The sequence below is a fragment of the Rhopalosiphum padi genome, chromosome 1 (genome assembly GCF_020882245.1).
Source record: "Rhopalosiphum padi isolate XX-2018 chromosome 1, ASM2088224v1, whole genome shotgun sequence".
NCBI lineage: Eukaryota > Metazoa > Arthropoda > Insecta > Hemiptera > Aphididae > Rhopalosiphum > Rhopalosiphum padi.
Window position 1 is genome coordinate 10,637,565 of NC_083597.1, and position 24,459 is coordinate 10,662,023.

At 35.3% G+C, this 24,459-nt stretch overlaps 2 protein-coding genes across 3 annotated transcripts; one reads left to right on the top strand and one right to left on the bottom strand.

The window, feature by feature from the left end:
* Window positions 1-4,220: 4,220 nt before the first annotated feature.
* LOC132918719 (protein naked cuticle homolog 2-like) lies at window positions 4,221-14,985 on the top strand. 2 transcript variants are annotated; one of them, XM_060980147.1, is made up of 5 exons: window positions 4,221-4,638; window positions 9,878-10,080; window positions 10,166-10,264; window positions 11,006-11,427; window positions 13,316-14,985. In XM_060980147.1, the coding sequence occupies exons 1-5, from the start codon at window positions 4,584-4,586 to the stop codon at window positions 13,806-13,808; spliced, it is 1,272 nt and encodes a 423-aa protein (XP_060836130.1). In that variant the 5' UTR covers window positions 4,221-4,583; the 3' UTR covers window positions 13,809-14,985. The 2 variants fall into 2 exon arrangements, with proteins under 2 accessions (XP_060836130.1, XP_060836131.1); XM_060980148.1 differs by lacking the exon at window positions 4,221-4,638 and adding an exon at window positions 8,674-9,340.
* A 1,661-nt stretch (window positions 14,986-16,646) lies between these two features.
* Window positions 16,647-23,164, bottom strand: LOC132918718 (facilitated trehalose transporter Tret1-like). Its single transcript, XM_060980146.1, has 4 exons — window positions 22,875-23,164; window positions 21,903-22,038; window positions 20,955-21,140; window positions 16,647-18,748 (listed from the first exon to the last, which is right to left on the bottom strand). The coding sequence occupies exons 1-4, from the start codon at window positions 22,908-22,910 to the stop codon at window positions 17,661-17,663; spliced, it is 1,446 nt and encodes a 481-aa protein (XP_060836129.1). The 5' UTR covers window positions 22,911-23,164; the 3' UTR covers window positions 16,647-17,660.
* Window positions 23,165-24,459: the final 1,295 nt, after the last annotated feature.

The window sequence follows — 24,459 nt, forward strand, 5'->3', positions numbered from 1 at the left end:
ATACCACTAATAAGGGCCAGTTGTACCGTCTCTGATTAAACTCCGATTACGCTTAATCACTGATAACAGATATTTTAACCGTGCTAATTCGGCCGATTAAACTGTGATTAACTTTAATCGAAGACGGTACAACTGGCCCTAAGAATTAAAAGTAATTATACATTTTAGATTCTTAACGGAGTGATGAATGTATTGATTTTACAATGATGTGTGTTTTTTTTTAATTTTTTTTTTTTTTGTGTCTGTCATCACTTTTTGGAGTAGTAATAATGCTTCGATTTTTGACTTCAGCCCTTCTTTGAAAATGAAAATTCATCTAGTTGGTACTTTGGGGGGTTAAAAAGTAAAAAATTTTCAATAGTTTTCAAAAAAGTCGGGAAAAACCCTGAAAAAATTACGGAAAAACGGGAATTTTTACGCATAACCACTTTTTGACAAAATCGATTTTTTGATTTTGCTGTAATTCAAAAACGAATCATTGTAAATACTTGAAATTTTCACCAAATGTTTTTATTATGGTGATCTATTTGCGATTAAATTTTCAAAATATTTTGACCTTTTTTAAGCTACTTATAGACAATTGAAATTTTCGAAATTTTTAAGTTTTTTTTCTTAAAATGCCGATAAAAAAAATTTGGCTATCCAAAAAATTTTTAAAATTTAATACAAGGTTTATTATAAGTTGTACTTATCGTAATAAAAAAAAATAAAAAATCGTGAATTTTGAAGTTGAAAATTCATAAAATTTTTGTGATTTATACTTAAGGTTCAAAAATCTAATACAAGGTTATCCATAAGTTTTCCTTTAAGTAATTGTAAAAAAAAATTCCAGCGTCAATATAGAAAACATTTTATGAGAGTATGAAATTTTATTTTTTACATAATCATATTACAATTTAAATATAAGTAATAATAATATAATATATCCAACTAATTATCATTGACTGACAAATCATATCCGTTCAGAATCGTTTTTCGTATACAATGATACCCGTCATTGCATTCAAATTTAACACATCCACACGACCAGTGACCTAATCACCATCTCTACTATACAGCAGAGCGATACCCACTTGACCACTTTTTTATATTTTTTTAATTTTTTATTATAGTTACATTTTACAATATATTATATTATATTCATATTAATATATTATGACTTTAATACTAAATTAAATAAATTATATTGTACATTTTACAATATATATAAATATATAATAAATACGACTATAGTTTTATAATATTCTGCTTTTTATTATTAAAAATATTAATAATGTTTATGACTTATTACTGCTTTCTACCATTTTTATACATTTAAAAGAAAATCGAAATGTTGATATTATAAACAGTAGTCGATGCCCGACGGAGTGTATAATCTATCTATAATCAGCTGAATCAATAAGTGCTCCTTTGTTGGTAATTCAAATTTCAAATACAATTTTTATTAAATTAAATTTATCTCTGGAAATATTTGATAAATGGACAATTAATAATTATATTCATATAACATAATATTAATGACTTTCTAGTTTCTATACAATATAATAATTATAACCATAAACAATAAGGCTCGGATCTTAGGACTAAAAAATACTAAAATGTGCTCCCTAAATACATACAAGTATCAACAATAGTAAGAAGAAAAGTAGGTAACTATTCTGCTTAACAGTAAGCTTCAAGTATAATTCGTCATTTATTACGTACAAAATTTGCATACGAAGAGTAGAAAATAATACTGAAAAAGGGACGGCCTGTATTATTATAACTATATTTTATTATTTATTTAAATTACTTTTAAAATAATTTATTATAGTATTAGTAATATCTACCAGCTATTGCATTAACTACTGTTGAATTCATTTTTGCTGAAAACATTGCATTTGTCAAATATTATCAACTTAAATTTTTATAATACTATATATTTATTATTTATATCATGTATTATTATTATATTACCTATACGTGAGTACTTACTGTAGAACAGTTTAAATAATTCCATGCTATAAAAAGGTAATAACATAAAATAAATCTTAACGCATTTTGGGTATACAAAATATACGTAGGCACAAATTTTAAATCCCCTCGAAAATTTTGAGTTATAACTAAATAACTTAAATCGTAATTCTTCGTTAAAACATATATAATTTCCTCTAAATTTTAACTTAAAATGTCCATAAAAAAATATAGTTAATATACTTTTAGTTTGTTCCAGAAAAAAATACTTATGATGAACCTTATTTTTAATTCAAATAAAAACCTTGTATTAAATTTTCAAATTCTAAGTATAAATATTAAAAATATTCTGAATTATTTAAATCACAAAATATAATTGACAACATTTTTTGTTTTTGATGACATTTTTCAAAATTTTAACTCCAAACAATCATAAAAAATTATTATGGATTTAAGCTAAATTATTTTTTTAATTCCAGTAATCTAATAACGAATTATAAGGAACTTTGTGTTGAAATGATGGTTATTCGTTTTTGAAGAGTACAATCAAAAAATCAAATTGAACTTAATTAAACTTCCCTAATTTTAGTTTTCATGATTATTTTGTAAATACTGGGCATTTTTTGATCTTAAGCTTCTGAAAATACCAACTAGATACACTTTCTTACCAGAAAAGAAATAATAAATAGAAAGTTCAAATACCTATTTTTTCTACAATAAATCGCGTGAACATAAACACAAAAAAACACTTTGTATAATTAATATTAATGATACAAAATTACTGAACTCGGAAGCTAAATTTATTTATTATTATTTTCTAATCTAAATTTAGAACTAATACACGCATAATGATTAACGATTAATACATTTAAAAAAACAAACTCATTTGAATGAAGTGTAAACAACATTCGAATTCGACAAAATGTGTGTATTTTTCTTGTATATTTATATTCATGTATCTTTTTATTTTAACATTTTCATTCAAACCATCGCGAGAAGTAAGGAATACATAAAATTAATATTATCTAATTCATATTAGCAAACAAATAATGTTAAAATTGGGAAAATGATATTAAAAATATAATAATTGCAATGTATATTTTGAAGTCCTGGATGCATAAAATAATAATTGTTATTGTTATGCTATTTGTATGTGTATTCTATATAATAATTACGAGCAAATGATATATATAAGTCCCGTGTCCGGATATAAAATATTATATTGAAATAGCAATATCAATATCTATACGGTCTTCCTAAGTGTTAATAATATTATTATTCTGTATTTGGCATATATATATATACATGCATATACATAAATATTTATATTTAATATTTCTACTCGATTTAAGCTATATTTAATATTATGTACATATTATTATTAACATACAGCGTCCTGCAGAAACCGGATCAACTACGATTTCTTACACGCGATTATTTTGCCGGTCATAATAATAATAACTCGTCAGTACTCGCGGTATATATGAATAATAATAATAATATAAACAGATTATACCGACTGCAATATACCTATATTATAATACTTCTTCTCTTGGGCCGGTTTTTTTAAAATTTTTTTTTACGTATGTAGTATGTAGCTATCATAATATGGTGTGAAATCAACTTTAGAGTCGATTATCTCGCTCGCTGAAGTACATATATATATAGGGAACCACCAAACGAAAACGCGCGTTCTACATAATAATAATAATATTGTTGTGATATAATATTATTATTATTATAATCGCACCTCCCGACTCCTAATTACCGCGCGCATGATCGTCGTCCCGTCGTTTCATCGGTACCTCGCGGACACACGCACACACAGCCCGCCATACGTCATGCCCAGCGGTATACCGGATAGTGTGTGTACGCATTTGTGTGGTGTGTGTGTGTGTGTGTGTGTGTCGAGGAGCGTAACATATAATAATCGTAAAAATAATAATGGTAAAAGTGAAGAAAAGAATGGGTACCTTTATACCTATAACGTATATATATATATATAAAACGTGCCGGGTAATAATGGACCGAGAAAATAACACGCACACGGACTAGGTATATGTGTACCTACGCACACATGTGCGCGCGCGCGCGGTATCGTTTCAAAGAACGCTCGCGCGGGGCCCCCGGAACGGCGAGCGGCCGTCGCTATGCATCGGCGGGTGGGTGGGAGGGTAGGCAGGCAGGCATTCCGTACGGCGGCGGCAGCGACGGCGACGGTCCGACGAGGCCCCAAGGATGAGCGAGTGTGTGTCATGCCGTACGTACTATATAGGCGGTCGCCTTGCCGATGTGCCGACGCCACTGCCGCCGCAACGGCACTACGGCACTACGGCAGTCGCCCGTCAGCATTCAAACGAGTATCACGTGTGTGTGTTGTTCGCCGCGCGTCCGCAGCTCGTCGCGAGTTGTGTACGTTATTACGTTCTCTTTAGCCGCGGGTTTTATCGTTCGTTATTATTATTTTTATTTTTACATTTTCAAAGCGTTCGTTTATTTTTCAATCAAGATTTTTATGTCGAGTGCCTTTGACGACGTTTTTCACTGTCGCCGTTTAATTTTTGTTTTTTTTACGACATTTTTCTATTCGGTTTTTGTAACCAGTGCACGGATCAGTTACCACCTTCTTCATGGGACTGGTCAAAAAAATGGAATGGCTAAAGTGGATACGAAAATATTCTACAGGTAAACATTATTATACCTACTGTTTTATAGCCGTAGTCTCGTCTTTCATAAATCGCATATTATGGGATATTTCCGTTTATGGCGGTGTATGGTAGCTAGTCTCCCATCCCTCACGCGTTTGACAACCTGTACGACGCGCGTACTGAGCGTTCTGTAGGTTTTAAAAACAAGGCACGCTCGTTAAGCCATTCACACGTTTTACGACTCTTGTTTAACGGTTGTTTTCGCCACCGGCTCTGTTTATTATCTCGTCATCGACGCAATAAAGCATTATGTAACGGGTTACGGGAAAAGCGGCTCGAAAATGCAACTCGTGTATGGTAGTACTGCGGAACCGAAAGCGGAAATCGTCAGGCGCCGCGCTTAAGGTTCCGACCATACAACAACAGACGTTTACGATATCGTTTAACCGTGTGTGATACTATGCAACTCTATCGTTTAATCATATAGTATATGTACCATGTTATACAGGTAGCGACATGTCATCGTATTTTATATACACAAGTTGTACAACACGAGTACCTATATATTATTATTATTATATACAGCGCGAGTAAGTATGTTATATTTGGCGCGCACGATTGTTGTGACACGCAATTGCCGCCAACAGTCGGCGGCAAATTGCCGTCGAGGGTCGATGAACCACTATTATACTATCGCCGCGGAAGACTGAACGCGATGCGTGTGCGGCGTGACGGACGAGACGGAAAGCCACCGATGCCGCCGCTAAAACTGCAACTGACGCGTTATTTCGTTCAGTTTTCGAACGTAATGTGAAAAAATTAATGAAAAAAAAATAAAAACGTCAACACTCTACGGGCGCGCCTGTGTCTCCTCTATCTCTTATACCTACTCATCAGCGATCTTTGTCATATTGTCGTGTGTATAATATATATTATACGGTTTTTGTGGAATCGATTTGATTCCGTCGCGTGTAACTTACATGATCGATCCGTCGCATACTTGCATATCGTACACGTAGCGATATATTATTATTATTACTATTATTATTATTATACAACAATACAAGAGAGAAGAGCTGCAGAGACGGCACGTAGACCTGCGGTTTTTTTCATCTCTTGCTGTAAAGGAATTCAGAGGGGCCCGCGTGTTTCCTTGGAAATGGGATTTTTTTTTCCTTTCTACCGCCGACATCACCACCACCCCCTTAGCCGTCTTTCGCACAACAACAACAACAACAATATAATATAATGTTTTCCGTCGCTCCCGCTGCAGCAGTATCCAGCTGGCTCGCACCATTGTGTGACGCCGTGCGCCCCGGGTCTCCCGTGATTGTGAATAACCGAGTCCCGGCATAGATTTACACCGAAGACACGCACACGCACATGCACACGCACACACGGCGAAGGAACAAACACGGAATGTTTGTGGGTGGTGCAGCGCCGCATGTATATCGGCGGGTCCCCTTGTGCGACGGCGACCCACGCCTTTTTGTTTACATGTTTTAGATTATGTATAGTGTATTTTCCCTCTTTCTCCGTCTTTCCCCTCCCCCTCCTCCCACCCTACCACAACTCCATCGCTCGGGCCACCACTCCGGAAGTCTGCCGTCCGGCTTTCGTGTTTGTGTTTAATTTCTCCGCGCTATATTGTTATAACATACCGCTCGTTCGACGTCCATTGTCATCACGTCTCCGGTGCGTGTGCGCTCCGTTGCTGCAGTTGTATTATATAATATGCGCGCACGAAAAACGTGGGGCGAAAGAAGAAGGGCCATGCCGATTTGGGAAACCCATTGCACCCGACTCGATCCGCCACCGCGACACGAGGCGACGACGTTCGCGATGTCCTCGTCTGTCCCGCACAGCACTCGTCGCAGTGGCGGCGCTTGTGAACTTTCAACAACGCAAACTGCAGAAACGCACGCAACCGCGAAACGGGCCCTAAACGTCTGTTAACGCGCGTTATATATGCGTTATACGTGCGCGTAAACAGTATTTTTTTTTTTTTTCGTATTGTGTAATATATTGTATTATGTGAACCGCGCGACCGGTCATCGTCGGCCGTACTTCGTGGAACTCGGACGGGCCACGCGCGCACCGTTTGGTTTTTATCTGCCGACATTCCGAGAACCGGCCCAATAAACAACGTTACAACGGTCATCATCGTCTCTCCGCGCCGCCGTGCAGTCATTTCGTGTATGCGTTAGTGTGTGTGTGTGTGTGTGTGTGCGAGCGCGCTCGTTTGTAACCGATACGGCGTGCCGACGGTCGCGCCGACGGCGTGCACGGCACCCACCACTCTATTTGTTTGGGGAGGGGGCGCGGGGATCGAGTTCCCGAAATCGTTTCGGGCCCTTTTCGTTGTCCGCCGCATTCTTGCCTCTCGGGGGGCGCACACATTCCGTGCGTCCTTTTTTCCCCTTCTCTTCTATACCTCTGCAATTCGGACGGCCACGCATCGACTGCGCGCGTAGAATGTAATTATTATTACTATTATTATTATTTAAAACTGTGATAATAATATTATAATGTTTGTTTTTGGCGTTATCGGACGGTTTAACATATTATTACTTAATACTCAATTACATTATATTATATATTATTGTATAATATTATTATTTGTTACGGGTTCAAGGACGTCGGTGTCGTGAGGTCCGCGCGTCGTTTTGGTGCCAATTCTCCGCGGCGGCTGCGAACACGTGTTAAGTCGTCGGCCAGCGCTAAAATTAATCGCTACCGTGTTTACACCGCGGTCGGGCCAATATATGCATATCACAATAATAATAATAATAATAATAATACGAATTCTCGAAAATCATCAGCTCTGATTACCCTACCCATCGTGGACGTGTTTTTTTTTTCTCGTCCTATATGGTGTAGGTAGAGAAGCACGCGCGTCTGGAATTCGTGAGGGCACAACAAGAAATAATAAGACATATTATTATTATTATTCCCTGGCCGGTCGAAAACTACGAGTGTGTCCGTATATAACTACTAACTAGGTATAGTGTATAATAACATACAAAGACGCGGCGGTCTTTTTTTCAGTTATTATTCGGTCGGCCACTGACGCGCGCATACGCGGGTGCGCGACCGCGTTTTACAATCTCTCCGGGGATTGACGACGACGACGACGATAAGTCCGAGCGGTTTTTATCCTCCAGAAAAAAAAAAAAAGTATATAATATAATATAAAATAATGACGTGTCATGTGTTATGCGTGCGTTCGAATATACAAAGGGGGAAAAATATATGTATATGGCATATATATAAGGAAAGGAAAAAAAAAAGAATATTACCGACCAGCCGGCCGACGACTAATGTTATGTCGGCGGCTCCGCCTTGTCGGTACTCTTTGTAGCCAAGAGTCAAGGCCAAGATTATATATCTCAACCAAGGATCTCTTCTGAAACGTTGTTGCCGCATGTTGTTTCATCTCTCTCTCACGCGCGGTCCCACCCTCTCGCTCAGACCCACACACGCACGCGCGCGCGCACGCACACAAACTCACACTTACATTCGGTCCGTTGCCCGTAGATGATTGTAACGCCGTCGTTCGCGCGCGCGGGACAGAACAATACTATGGAAACGTGTTATTAGCATAGAAATCCGGTTCCGAAAAAAATCGTAATAATAATAATAATAATAATAATCGGGATCGAATATTATGGATATGTTTTTTCGTCTTTACTACTACCTCTGTCACACCCTCCCCCTGACCCAACTCGAACGGTTAAGTAGAGTAAGAGATTTCTCGAAGGTCGCGCACAGAATTCCGCCGACCACTCTCCGAACCCCCTATTATTGCGTTTGACGCGCGAGTGTCAATTGCGCGGAGCACGGTCGTGGTTGGGTATTAAAATATGTATATACCTATAATATTATAATATTATTTCATATACCTACCTACATTATAACACGGCTATGTATATGAAAAAAAAAAAACAATCGTCGTCGTAACGTAGCGGAGTAGGCACGAAAATATGATCAAGAAAAAAAAAATTACACACACACACCGTATAATACCCGTGTATATAATAATAATAATAATAATATATAATATTATTCTAGTTTGTGCGTCTATTGTTCTGTTATGTTTTTATTCGGTAGAAACGGCGTTTGTGTGTGTGTGTGTGATGCGAGTTGAATCGGCCGCGCGGCGGCTTCGGCTGCGGGAGAGAAGATGGATGGATGGATGTGCTCGGCGGTACGTATCAAACGTTCGCCGCTCCCGCCTCCGCCGGTCTACGTCGCCGACAACCAAACCGGTTTCGTTTCCTCGACCGCGCGCGTTTGTGTGTGTTGTTGTTGCCGTGTGGTCGTTCGTTCGTTTTCTCGTGCGTGTGTGCGCTTCTATAACATTATCGTCGTCGTCGTCGTCGTCGCACTCTCTCCTCTGACATACACACACACACCACTAGCTCTCTCTCTCAATCTGTCTCTTTTTTTTTCCGCCCCAGCAAACCCCTGCACCCCTACTATCACTCTTCGTATTTACCGCGTGTATTCCTTACTTAATAATACACTCTCGTCTCTCCTGTACTCATGTAATAATACATTATAATACGAGCACACAGTTTTACGACGAATGGTGTCAAGAATCTTTAAAGACGAAATTAATATATATTTTTACATATAGTTACACGTATTTACGCCTATGTAGCTGTGCATGCGTGACGAGATTTATATATTATAGAGAAAAGAATAAAACATTCGTATGTATCGCAGTCGGGTTTGGGGTATGTTGTACTAATATTATAATTTATAATTATATACAATCGTATACTAAAGTCCAGCTCCGTTCTCATCGCGTAGGTGCCTCCTAATTCTCCCATCCTGCGAATATATTATAATAATACCTAATAACTAATAATATGTACACCGCACTCATTACAATCGTATTGTCCGACTTCCTCCTCGCGCCCGCGCGCTACGAGCATGGATCGAATAGATTAGAACTGGTTCTTACCCTAAATCACGTAGCATTTCCTCCGGAATAGAAACGTCGGAAAAAAAATTAAAAACAAAACAAAAGCGTGTACGTTGCTGCTGCTTTTTTGATGTGTTCCTCCGAATCCTGCTGTTGTAGCGGCGCGGCGGCAATGTAATACCAGATTCTAGATTCCAATTATTAAATATTTTTAATTGAAAAACCTCCATTCTATAATATATATATTTTATATTATAGTATATACGCGCACGTAAATTTGTAAATTATGTTAATATCTTTAAGTGGATTTTAATTGACATTTTTTTCCCACTTCCCGGTTTTGCAGGTATCCTGGACTCGAAAACTGGTAGCATGGAAACGTTAATTGATTCGGCCAGTTCGAAAACCATCAATTACGCTTATACCTCCTCGGTAATTGCTGACGATGAATTCATTAACGCCGCCGCACCCCCACACCAGCGTCCGATGTTGCCGCCGCCACCACCTACTTCACAAGCTTCGCCATCACCGCCACAGCAACCTAGTGACGTGAGTATTCCGTCCATACCTATTAAATATTGTAATGGTTTGAATGTTTAGTTTTTAAATCTTAACGGATTTCTTCCTATAACAGGTATATGACTGCTGCGTATCGCTGGACGGAATACCCATCAAACACGAGTTTCAGTACACCTTTTCCGACACCGACGGGCATGGGAAAATCACCAAACACGTAAGTCAATATAAACATATTTTATATGTAGGTACACAAATGTTTTACAGGGAGTGACCAGTTGGTCTTCCGGGTTCAAACCCACCCCAAACTTTTTTTCGGTTAATCTGCTGGTAACATTTAGGTACACGCAGTCCTTTTTGTAATTCGGTCGTAAAACCCTCTCTAAAACCATACCGGATATATGGCTGTAAACCGGTAAATATTGTTTTTATTCTTACAAAATCTGTAATACACTCCGTCCCAAAAATAAGATGTATCTAACACGCGGTAGGTACGTTACGTTTTTATATATACCCGCAAAATAATAAACATATTATAGTATATAATAGTCCACCGCCCTAGCTTGAAAGATTTTAAATGGAACGCATTTAAAAATAACAAATCGTTTCTTCTGATGTTTGGCAACGCAATCAAAGTAGTCCACTCAAACTGTCTGTGAAACTTCTCATAGGCGCGACAACAACGGGATCTCTTTGTTTTTACTCGTTCGCCTTTGATGTTCCAATTAAGACACATTTCACTGTTTCACAGACACATTGTCAGTTAATAGTGATATATATTAAATGTAATATATAATTTCTCGAAATCCCATTGGGGAAGCCTGCACCTCCGCTCTTGGCAAGCCGTCAAATCCATTATTATTTTTTTTTTTTTTATTTTTTTATGCCTTTTTTAATTTTGTGCTTGTCTCCGTGTTATCGTCATATATAATAATAATTTTTATATGTATTACTGCAGGATGTCGAAGGACTGGCAACAAAAATTCTCGAGTCTATGTATGGTACGACGTCGAAATTCTCATCGCGCGGCCAGCGAACCGTCAAAGTGACGCTTAACATCAGACAATCGGTCGCGGTAGTCGTGGACGGCGCGACGACTGGTACGCCGTACCGAGGTCACCAGAGCAGCCGCGAGCGCAAGACCAAATCGTCGACGGATAGACATCATCGTAGCAGGACGGATGCGATCGAATCTGGAGTGTTCGACGATGCGACACTGTTGGAACAGTCAGGTTATCCTTCGGTTTACGACGGTGTCAAAGGGTCCTGGCTGCCGCATCACAGGAGTGCCAAGCTGGGAGCACAGCGTTACAGGCGCGAACAACTGATCGAAATGGTACAAAGAAGTCTGGCGGAAAACTTGAGTTTTCAAAATCAAAGGTTCGTAATGTCATATACTAATGTTTATTAAATTATTCAGCCGCAAATGCAAAATGAATAACCGTATTATTAATAATACGTACATAAAGTAAATAATATACTTAATATGTATACAAACTTAATAAGCAAAAACATATTTGGAACAAATGCCGTTTTGTAATTAGTATACATTTATACTATTATACCTATAATGTCCTAATTGTTAATTCAAAATTAAGTATGTTTTAAAACGTGCAGTTTTTACAATTCATCTAGGATGATAAATTATGGCAAAATATTGATTTTGTAAAAATGAACATATCATATCTCTTTTGTAACTGCAGGTTGACTATAATAAACTATACAATTTAAAATGTATAACACCAATTCAATAGTTAGAATGCCATAATAACTAAAAAATAATAAATAAATATATTACTTATATAGTTATATTACATTATCGTATTTTGATTTGCATTTGCCGGTTGCGACAGTGATCCGTTATCGACGGACTTTCGGAAATTGGATCGCGCGTATTTCATCATACGAATTTTATTACGCTATTATTGATCAATCCGACTGCTATACTCCGATTCACGGTGACACGTATTTTTTACTATACATAATCGCCCAATGTACATATTATGGTAAATAAATCAAAACTGCAAACAAGCCAGGAGAGATTACGCGAGTAAACCCTGCGGCGGCGACGATAATAAATAAATAAAATCATAACGTCGTTGTTGTCGTCGTCGTCCGTTTATTATAATTTATAATATATGTACGTCGCATGTAAAATAATAATATATTGTATACAGTTATAATACTCGAGCGAGGCCGACCGGTATATATAAGTGCAACACGCACGCTGTATATATAATAACCGTTCGTCGGGTCGCAAAAAAGGAATTCCGCGTGTACCTCTATATAGATTGCTGGGTGATTATAATAATAATATTATATGCCTATCTTTAATAATGTATTGTAAACGTTTCGCCAGTATACATTATATGTGCATGCATATGTGTGTATTGAACTCAGTCCAAATCTGACACTCTCTAAAGCGAACCGTCACATGTGACGACGTAAGATGACGCTCGTGCGTGATATACCTATGGGAGATGGAACCGAGTTTCGAGGGCGTAAATAAAATAATTATTTATAGACTTAGCTGTTTAAAATTTAAAATAATATAAATTTCACCGCCTCTTCCGGCTTAAAAGTCGAAACATATCTGTAGCCTGGTTATGATCCTTGTATAGAGCCCGCGGTGGATTTGTGTACGGCGAAAACCTAAAGCCCACTAATGCATATAGTGTATGCCAAAAATAAGTATAATAAGCGATAATTGTATTATCGTAATATAAGGTAATACCTATCGCTACCTACGCTGTACTAAAGTTGCAGGACTTAGGCTATATATATATATATATATATATACGTATTTATATCCGTATCCGTGAACGTATACAATATAACTAGAAAATTTTAACTTAAATACTATATTATTATTATTGATACATTAATATTATATTATTAACGTTTCGTTGTTTAATAATTTACCAATACGCGTTTTACCTTTATAATATAACATACACAATACTCGTATATTCATTTCATCTCGATTTAACTGAAGTACTAGTTTTGTCACGTCAAACACTGAACTACACACAGTTCATTAAAAAAACACCGCTTTACTATAATAGTAAATCACGATGTCGCCGCGTGAAACAATGCAGAGCACGTTACGTATACCTGCAGCTTTATGACGTATACGCATTATATTAAATGACTAGGACAAATATGTAAATCGATGTTTAAATAATAATATACTATATCAACTTATATATGCGCCGCGATGTGTGTTCAACAATTATATTAAAACCATTTTTTTTTTATGTTTATATAGAAAATCCAATAAGCCGGAGGTCGTTTACCACAGGCCGCGGACGAAGCGTCGCCAGACCGGAGCTCAACCGGCCAAGGTGGCGTGGAGCCCGTACGACTTCGAACCGGTTGCATACATCCCTTCGCACCAACACCACCACCTCCAGCAGCAGCAGCAGCACCGACAGTACGAGCACCTCAAGAACGTCAGGAGCCAGCAGCAGCAGTTGTACAGTAACGGTGTGACGGCCGAGGAGCACGCGGTCAAGTATTCGTCGAGTCACTCCCGACAACACCACCGAGCCGCCGCGGTAGTCAGCGGCAGCAACCTGCAACAGTCGAAGGACTCGGCCGCGGCGGCCACCACCACCACTGCAGCCGCGACCGCCGCCCAGGAGCAGACCAAAAACATCGATCATCAGCGCTACAAGCGTGCCAAATTAGCGTCCAAGAAGATCCATCATCACATACACGAACACCATCATTATCATCACTACGACTATTACATCGTTTAGATGTAAGACAAACAGTGTGTGTGTGTGTGTGCGCGCGCGAGAGAGAGAAATAGAACAACAAAATAGAACTGTTTAATTCCTTTTCATCATGTATATTGTCACAACATTATTATTATTATATAATACACATTATGTTAGTGTTTTTACGAACATGTTTGCGCTGCACTGGACCGACCGGGTCGGCGACATCGACAGAAAGCTTCTTTTCCTGCCATAACATTATATATAGGTACTTAGATTCCTTTAATCCCTATCCAATCATCATCAAATCACAACAATACAAACATATCCATTAAAACATTCAAGTTTGGTTGTACGCCCTGCTCGTCTGCGTATGTATATATATATATATATATATATATATATATATATACATCTTATATACACGCACAGTGCCAACTATAATTTATTATTATCATTATTATTATTATTATTATTATTATTATTATTATTATTATTATATTATTATTTTTTTTTAACGCATTTGTTTGATAATATGCTCCTATATTAGGATTTTGATTGTGATATGTGTGTGCAGTAAAGTTTGATTTGTGCGAGTATATGTGTATTGTTCAAATATTATACTTTCGGTGATCTATGCGAACACGGATTTTTTACCGTTACTTACTAATTTCCTCCCACAAAACAAACCAACATCATGTGATCAAACTTTGAGCCACATATACATAATTATCTGAAGTATTTGTGAATGTGTTTAACAGCCCAAGTTCCTCTTTTTGTATGTGTACTATTTTTATTGTATTTTTTTTTTTTTTATAAGATAAGTTTTTAAACAACATTGTAAAGAACGTTAAATTAATATTATGCGAACAAAGACTAAACATTTCTTTTCACATACCGTAGTACAATACCCGCAGTCGCTGCAACACCTGCCGCAGTGCTGCAGTTTTTTTAAAATGATTTTTTTTTAAACTATTAACGTCTAACGATTATAATATTATCAATTGTGTATAAGTATGCTATAAAATATGATATTATTCTCTGGCTGTGCTCTCGCTAGAATTTAATATTGCTAATATACGAATTGTAAAAAAAAAACATACGAAATTTCAATTTGACTTGTGTAAATTTTGACTGTCATTTATATTATAATGTTCACTGTTCAACAATAATATATTATACTATAAAATAAAATAAAATCTGACAAACAATAAAATTTCATTGGTTATATTAATTTAATATACAATATAGTATATACCTATTATCACTTTTACCATTGTCTATACAAAATTCTGCATGCATGTTAAAACGAATGTTTTTACAAAGGAAATTTTTCATTAAATACTAGTTTATTATTAAATAATGAGATGATAATATGAGATTTCTATGATTTATATTAATGTTATAAATGTAAAACTATCACGGATTATTGCTGATTTTTTTAAATTTTGACAGAAAATGTAATAGGTATTGAATAAGGATATTGTAAATAAAAATTTCGTTACTTAGTACCAACTGCCAAATGTAAAAATTATGAACAATTGTGTATATTTTATTTGATTGTAGACAGGAACAACGCAGGTACCTAACCTACCTACCAAACACATTGATAATGTTTAGAAATATATTACATCAGTAACTCAAATTTAAAAAAAAATTATAATATATAGTAACTTTCGGACATTTCATGATCTATATACTGCAATAATATTATGTTAATAAGTCAAATTTTTGAATTTTTCACAGACCTCGACTTTAAAAACTATAGAAATCTATAGTTGTAAATATATTATAATTACAAACTGAAATATTGGTTTAATGAATAGAATTTCTGTAACTTCGAATCTATTTTTAACTTGCACAGCTCATGAAAAATAAGCTGAATCGTTTTCCGGTTGAATGAGTACTATGTATAATATAAAATATAGGAGTCACCAATTCAGTTTTAAAATAAGGCTGCCAAATTTTTAAGCAAGCCAAATTATTCAACTACCAGACCACAGTGAAATGTACTACTATACTATACTAATGTTTTAAAAGATAGCGTGACTACGTTCCGTTATATATTTTAGCCTATTTGTAGAAGTCTGACAACCAGCCTACACCCTTAACAAGACGGAAAATTAGTTATTCTTTTAAAAAAAAACTATCCACAGGTGACCATGACCATTATAAGAAAAAAATTGACAAATCTTTTAAATTAATAACAGTAATCAGCAAGCATTTATATTTGTATTGTTTATATTATGTTACTTTGAATCTTGATTATACTATAGTATGACATGTCATTTCATCTAAAAATAGAATTCACACATTAAATTTTAATACCTTAATTTATAAAAAAAAATGTTGTAAACTTGTAAGCTATTATTAACATGCAGTTATTTGAAAATCAATAAATTATTTGTAGTTTGAAATTAACAATTCTTAAATAATTATTAACAAAATGAATAATATGTGATTGTTTTTACTAATTTTTAATAATTTATGTTAATATCACAATCTTAAGAAGTTTATTAGACAGAAGTTTATTAGACAGAGATAATTTTATTTTTTATATTTGAACCATGATTATAATCTTACAATTGTCTAGTAATATCAGCTACAATACATTTTAAAATAAAATATTTTTCAATAATGATGATTAGGTATATTAAATTTTCGCTGTATCGGTTTATTGTGACATGCCAATATGGTACAGGAAAAATAGGGCCACCAATGTATACTCTGCGATACCCGAAATGGCGACTCTGCAATATAGGTAAATACATACAAAAATCAATATGTATGGGACGTACGCCACGACGCTATACCGCCTGTGTAATAAATATTAAATAATAATATAATATAACATATACATATTAACATAATACGACATAAATTCATAGTAAATATATTACAGTATGTATAAATATATTATGTTTCGTTAAAAGCTACAATTTACATAAAAAATATTAATTGCATTAATAAATAATATTTAATATTCGATTATTAAACAATGCACGTGTCCCATTTTTTACACAAACATACATTATACCTACTACAAAAAATACGTAGGTACACTTAAAGAAAAAAAACATTATTTATTCTTATTAACTGCTTCAATGGGTACAATTTTACAATATTACTAACTTTAAAAGTATATTTATACATAAGGAAATATCTTCTTTTACAATTATACAGTTTTTACAAGAAATATACAATTTTTCAATAATTATAATTATGTGATAGTGATCAGCACTTCATCGAACTTATAAAAGTATCGTATTTTAGTTGTCTGATTGGTCGTATAATAGTAGGTACACTTAATGGTATATATGACATACATGGTAAATATTTACACTGATATATTATGATAGATTTACAGTACTATTATTATTACATTAAATTGTTGTGAAAATGGGTCAATATAATATTGATACTCCGAAACAACCGACTTATGTCATATTATGACTTTATGAGTCATGTGTGGAAAGTATGTGAGTGTCGTATAAAGTACAATACGTTATATTATGTATACTTGTCACTTGACCTCACCGGTCTCGGATAGGAAAATATAATATCATAAATCTAATTATTTACAATATACAGTATGATAGTATATAGGCATTATGAATACGTTTCGAACACTATTATGTCTGATTTTCAGCTACGTCGTCTGTCATGCCATGTCCCATGTATCGTATTATAATTAGCCGTTGTAATTATTAACCACGATCAACCGTAATTTGGACCAAGCTCAACTCTCGGACACAACACAACAGACGACGTACCTAACTGTGAACCCGGCTTTATTTTTTTTGATACCAACACGTAACCAACCCAACTACGAGGTAGACGACGACAAATAAATAACTTTGAAACGGGGTTTGGGACGGTGTGCGGTCGGGTTTAGGGTATTTGAGGTTTGGCGGGTTTTTTGTTGCGAGCTTTGTCGCTGGACGATCTGAACCCGTCGACAATCTCGTTTAGCGTCTTTCCGGTGGTCTCGGGCAGGACGAACGCTCCGAACAGCGAGGTGATGAAGCACGTGCACGCGGACGCGGTCCACACAGCCCGGATGCCGAAAGCGTCCACCAGCATCGGGTACACCTTGATAGCGGCGAACATGAGTTCGTAACCGCATGAGTACATAATGCCGTTCATGGTGCCCTTGACGGCCATCGGGAACATCTCGCCGCACACGCTCCACGGTAACGGCAGCACGCCGAACATGGCGAAGAACACGTAGAACAGGAACGGCACGATCAGAAAATCGGTGGCCGGCGGGTCGGGCACGTCGCTGTACGCGTACAGGTAACCGACCACGGCGGACATGGACACGCACATGCCCAGGCCCGAGAAAGCGGTGAGCGTGCGCTTGGTGGCCGACTGGAACAAGAGGCTGATGACGGTGCCGGCCAGTCGGGCGGCGCACAAGTACACGGCGGCGGTCATGCCGTCGATGGACACGCGACAGTCGCGCATCACGTCCACCGAGTAGAACAGCAACACGTAGAACCCGGAGGCCTGCTGACAGCAGAAGAACGCGAGCGCGGCGAGCGTGGGCTTCCAGACGGTGGGCCCTGTGTACAAGGCCCAGCAGCTCACGTTCTTTTCCATGATCGCGCCTACGGTCGAGTCGGCCCGGCTAAGCGTGGCCATGGCCGCGGCCGCGCAAGGCGGTGGCGGCAGCGTGGGCAGGTCGTCGATGCGGTCCGGTTCGAACCCGAACCACTTCTCGACCTTACGGGCCTCCTCGTTCCGGCCGCGGGACCGCAGCCACATCGGCGTGGACGGCACGAAGAACGGCGCGACGAAACCGACGGCGCACATCACGGCGAACACGGCGGCCACCGTGCGCCAATGGAACAGTGCGCCCAAAATCGCGGACGTCATCAAGCCCAGTCCTACGAACAGCGTGTAGATCAACAGGAAGAACGACCGGCAGTCCGTCGGGCTCGTCTCGGCTATGTACACGTAGATCACGCCGCCGGTACCTGAAACACGCGACGGCCACACGATGAGTTTAATAATATTATTATTACTGACGGTCTTGCGGCCATCGTCGATTTTATTTCGGGTGTACACTGTTCGAAGGAAAATTCGAAAAATTTTCCTCAATTCGCGGTCATATTTAGTAGCTTATTCTGTTCATATATAATATTATACGATATTAAACTAATTAATTGCCCGCGTCGTTACACGTCTCACGGAACTATATAATATATCTTCTGCGTTCATTTATTTCATCCCACTTTATTGATTTTATATGTCGTCAGCAGGTAAAGTGAATATCTTTTAGACAAAAATTAATTCACCGAAGTGGCCGATAAAAGCACGTATGACAGTTTTTTTATTCAAATATATTACACTATTTTAACCGTTCTGCTTCTGTTTTTTTTTTAAGGCATAAAATAATTCCTCCCATTCCGGTTTACAAACCCAAATCCGTAATTATCGACATGTTTTCGAGAAACTTTTTGTAATTATACAATTGGTCAATCGTTTAACCACGGACTGAAATCCGTTCTGAGACCAGAATTATGGAATCGGCAGCCGATAAAACGCATAGTTTGATTCCCTAAAAAATGTTTGGAGGAAAATAGAAACTAACTTTTTTTTTCAAAAATTCAACGGGCACCATCCACCCCCGTCACCCAATCAATCATATATATGCAACTGACACACGTGGATAATCGGTATAGATTTCTCTCTAATTATTATAATCAGTACAGCGACACAGCGCGATCAGTGTATCATCGTGTTCAATATAACAACACGGGCGTCATCCAACTCCCTTTTACAATAAATAATAATATAATACACCGTTATAGTTATTATAAATTATTATATAGTACACTACTACTTTGCCGCAAATCTCTCACGTTTCGGCTACACAACAATATACTTTAAAACGCATTAGAAGTCTTATTGTAACAACAATAATAAAATAATCTGACGGGTCGGATTACGGGTGTATTCACGCCTATAAATTATAGTATACACAAATAATGTAGGTACACATATGTCATCAAAGTACGTGCATGTACGTCCCACTTGAGGTTTGTAGAATCCCAACATGTAGGGTTTTGTCTGTGTATACATGTATATGTGTCATCGGACAATATAGCGCTGCTTCCATGGACGGGCCAAAGGCAAATTTGATATATTATATTATTTTATTTGTCGCCTAATAACCTATAATGCACCTATAGACTCTGAGCTGCACTACATACAAATACATTTGATGTATAATAATTTCGTGTTTATCGCGTGAAGAAAAACCGTGGAATTAATAACATCGATATAACCGCAAGAGTGCAAGACCGCAAACATAATATAAATCCCGTACATCCGAAGCCCACATATATTATATATACACAGAGATAAAGACGCCACCGCATAATCTTCATTGTATAAATCAATATATCATTATACTTTTAACCTAAACTATAAATATGTGTTTGCGAAACATGGTCTCGTATATTTAGTGACAATAGGTTGGGATCTAAAATGTTTTCCAGTTTCGTTAGGTTAGGTAGGATGATATATACATCGCGTAACGCTAATAATTGCAGAAAAAGATCATGAAAATCTAAAATTTTAATATGACATGAGGGGGGGGAGAACTCATTTTATAAAAATTGTTTTTAATTATAAATATACAATGTACATTATCTGCTGCTTCCATACGCATGCCTATATACTGGTGGAATAACAATGGGGAAGAATCAGTTATCAATCATCATTGACCAAGAAGGTAAGAAGAAAACCGGATGAGAAATTTATTATACAAAAACATTCAAGTACCTTATAGCATATAGCCCATATAGGTATACGCTTCAATGATGCTTCATATAATTTGCACAGATAGTATAAATTTACACGATATTGTTTAGATAATTGTTGTTTTTAAATGGTACTTACAAATAAAATGTATTAGAATTATTAATTAGTGTAATACCATTATTATTAGTTTTATTATTTCACCTATATAATTGCAATAAATTAGCGAGCCAGTCAATTTACAACCAAAAAACCATAACGTAATGATTAGCCTAATGAACTAGTGATGACCCATTCACAATCTCGTTATAGACTCGTCAACTATCAGATTATTTCAATTTTCATTACGATACATTATTACATTAACATCATTGCCTATATATTATATTAATATTTACTTTATAATAATACACTCACCGGTAGACAGTCCGGTAATCAGTCTGCCAATGTAAATGTCTTGCAAACACTCGGCGTGGCTGAGCAGCGACCAGCTGATAATCAACGGTACGTACGTAAGTTGTAACGATAGCTTCCGGCCGAATCTATCGGATAAATAGCCAAACACCAGTGAACCAATGGGGCATAACAAGAGCGGAAAACTTGCTGAAAAAAAACCAAAACTGTTCATAACTTCACATTACATATTATTACTTATAATTTATTTTCATACTATCCGTCACGTATCATAATATATTACATGAATAAGTAAGTATTAAAGATATTGTGTTTCTTGGGTCGTTGACGAGGATACTCAGATTTTTTAAATTATAACAGCTTTAATACGTTTTTTTCTTTCATTGGGTAAAATCTTTTACTCGTAATATTTTAAAGAAAAAACAGCATTTAATGACATTTTTTGATAATAATAATAAAAAACTTAAAAAGGTAATTATATAATTACTAGTTTTAAACAACATTGATTACTTTTTTTTTTTTGTAATTAAAAAAACAAATAACAGAATTCTGTAAAAACTTGAAATTACTAACAGTTTGTATTGGTAAAATTTTTAGAAGCGGGGAATTTACTCCCACAACTCAATTTATTATATTGGATATCTAAAGTTCACTCCTAATATTTCCTATAACTGACTGTAATTATAATTATTATTATCGAAGCGCTTATCTGAGAATTTAGAATTTAGCATATTTAATATTATATACTCTTATAATGTGTACAATTATAATTTATAACGGTATACCGTATACCTATTACAATTTTACAATATAGAGAGTATGCGAGTATACACACAGTAATTTGATTTTTATGAGTAATATTATTGGATTGGTTCAAGAATTTCTTATAAACCGTTGTCAAAAAATTACATATTTAGGAGGCTGGGCGGATTTTCACTCGTTTATACATACCTATCCAGGACGCTTGGTCACCATCGACTTTGATTAGAGCACTGGGTAGTTCAAGTTGTGGCAGTATAACGGCGGAAAATCCAAATACTCCACCAATGACGAACTGTTGAAACGACATGACACTAGTCGTGAAAAACTATAAAAAAATGTATAAATACAATTAATAAGAAATTAATTAATATAACTCGATCAATGTCAAAAACGAATATACAATATAATAATAGTTTGTAAATAGAATTTTAAAATGTCTCCATTTTTTAAATAATTTGAATTTTATAAATTTTTATACATAATAAATTAAAATCATTCCAATGAGGGATGTATTAAATTTCACAAAATGTCTTACTCTAACTTATATCATACTTAAACTTTTGTTCAATATTTTGAATTTTTGTAAAAATTTAACAATTAAAAACATTTTCAACCATTTCTATAATTAAATTAACTGACTTATAAGGCGTAAGGGTAATGGGTATAAATACTTTTACTTTTTAAATCAGATTTAAAAAATAAAATAGTTATTAGATACATACTTATTTCTAGTGAAAACTTAAGTCCAAAAATTACAATTAATATTAATGCATAAATCAATCATCGGTAATGTAATATTGGGATTTTCAAAAACTGAACAGTAACATAATAATATAATATACACTTTACAAAAAAATAATTTCAAAATAGTCTGCTTCAGTATTATTTACGAAGATTTCGGGTAAACTGTTCGAGATATTGATTTTAAATTCAAACTAGAATCTTTCTCGAACTTCAATATTTTTTTGAATTTTATAATATTTAGAGGTTTGAAAACCTATTCCTAATAATAATAAATAATAATATGTCTCTAAAGTTATATTAAGTCAAGAATTAATATACAACCAAAATACAACCATATTTCTGTACGTACATTTTTTTTCTAAAAAGCTGCACTTAACGTAATTATTACATATAATTAAATACAAAAAAAGCGCTTACCAGTTTTAGATGGTTAATGGATATTTTGTTGAACATTTTGGACGTCGATGGTGAAACCGTGTGAGTATTATATATAACAAAATATTGCTTCAGTGACGCGAGGACTTCCGTATGATGGATTTAGATGTAAAAATACCTCTACGAGAATATATGATGATACACCGCGTTTACTTTAATCTTTAGCTATGATAGCGTATAGTTTATGTGCGTTCTTTTCAGCTGCTTCGGTGTCGGCAGTTCCACGAGAAGAATGCGAAAAGTACACGCGACGCGTTCATTTTTTATAATGACATCAATCAGGTGAAACAAATCGCAACTGCGATAACGCTTTAATCTCTGGTTCGTCATTATAATTTTCACAATACTAATAATAATAATAATAATATGTAAACGTCATAAGATCATAAAATACGAAACACACGCGATAGTTAATAGATTATCCTGTGGACGTAAATTATATTATAATAATTTGTTGAATAAAACCTCAGACATCGTTATCGTCGAGTGATATTTCACTAGCAATTATTTTGTATATATCTACATAAGTGTTGTTGCGTATTAAGCTTCTGTCAAAAAACCCTATCTATACTTTGTTTTCAATACATTATTATAATATTAATTAAATATTATATTATATGGTATTGTATTATTATTATTATTATTATTATTATATATTATCTTTACAATAAAATAAGAATTTTTCAAAAACATAAAAGTGTCCAAAAAGTAGGTATCTACAATGTGTTTATATTATGATTATCGTAATATTGACCTATATCACATGTTTAATTTTATTGTTTATCTGTCATATTATTTATATTCCACGTAGATTCAACAATTATATATATTTAACCAGGAATAACATCCGCATGTAGATGACTTTCTTTTGAGTAATGATTACGATTATAAAATATAAATATATAATGATGAAATAAACAATAATCTAATATACTGCAGTTTATGAATCAAATACTGAACTGCCAATGCAGATAATATATTATATTGTAGTATAGAATAAGTGACAAGTGTAATCGACTATCTTGCCGAATAAATATAAATTAATACCAGGTGCTCCATAAACTAAACAATATCTTGCTCATTGACGACATGCTCATTCCATATTATATCCTTCTGGGTTCTATAGTAAACTCATCTGTGTGAATCTGTGATATAATTGAATACTAATTCTTGTCTATTTTTTATCCTTCAATTAATGGATTTCAAAATTCCCAGGTACACCATACTCGTTACGTTATTCCTTTCCTTATTCCTAATTGTTCTACTATTTGAATAATGAATCCATAGTTCAGTGCATACGAGACTACCAAATTAAAATTCTAACTTATTTTTTAATAATTAGTTTGGTTGTAAATTCGTAAATCTTTGTAAATATAATTCTTATTATTATGTGTACATATGCATTATATTATTATAGGTATTAATGCATCTTGTGGCAACACATGTGGAAGCGTGGAGGACGATTGTGGAAGTAGCAATATGCATAAAATTGACCTAGGATAAGCTAAAAAAAAACTAATAGAACTTTTTAACTTAGCTTACTTGCTTACTATTCCCATTTAACTTA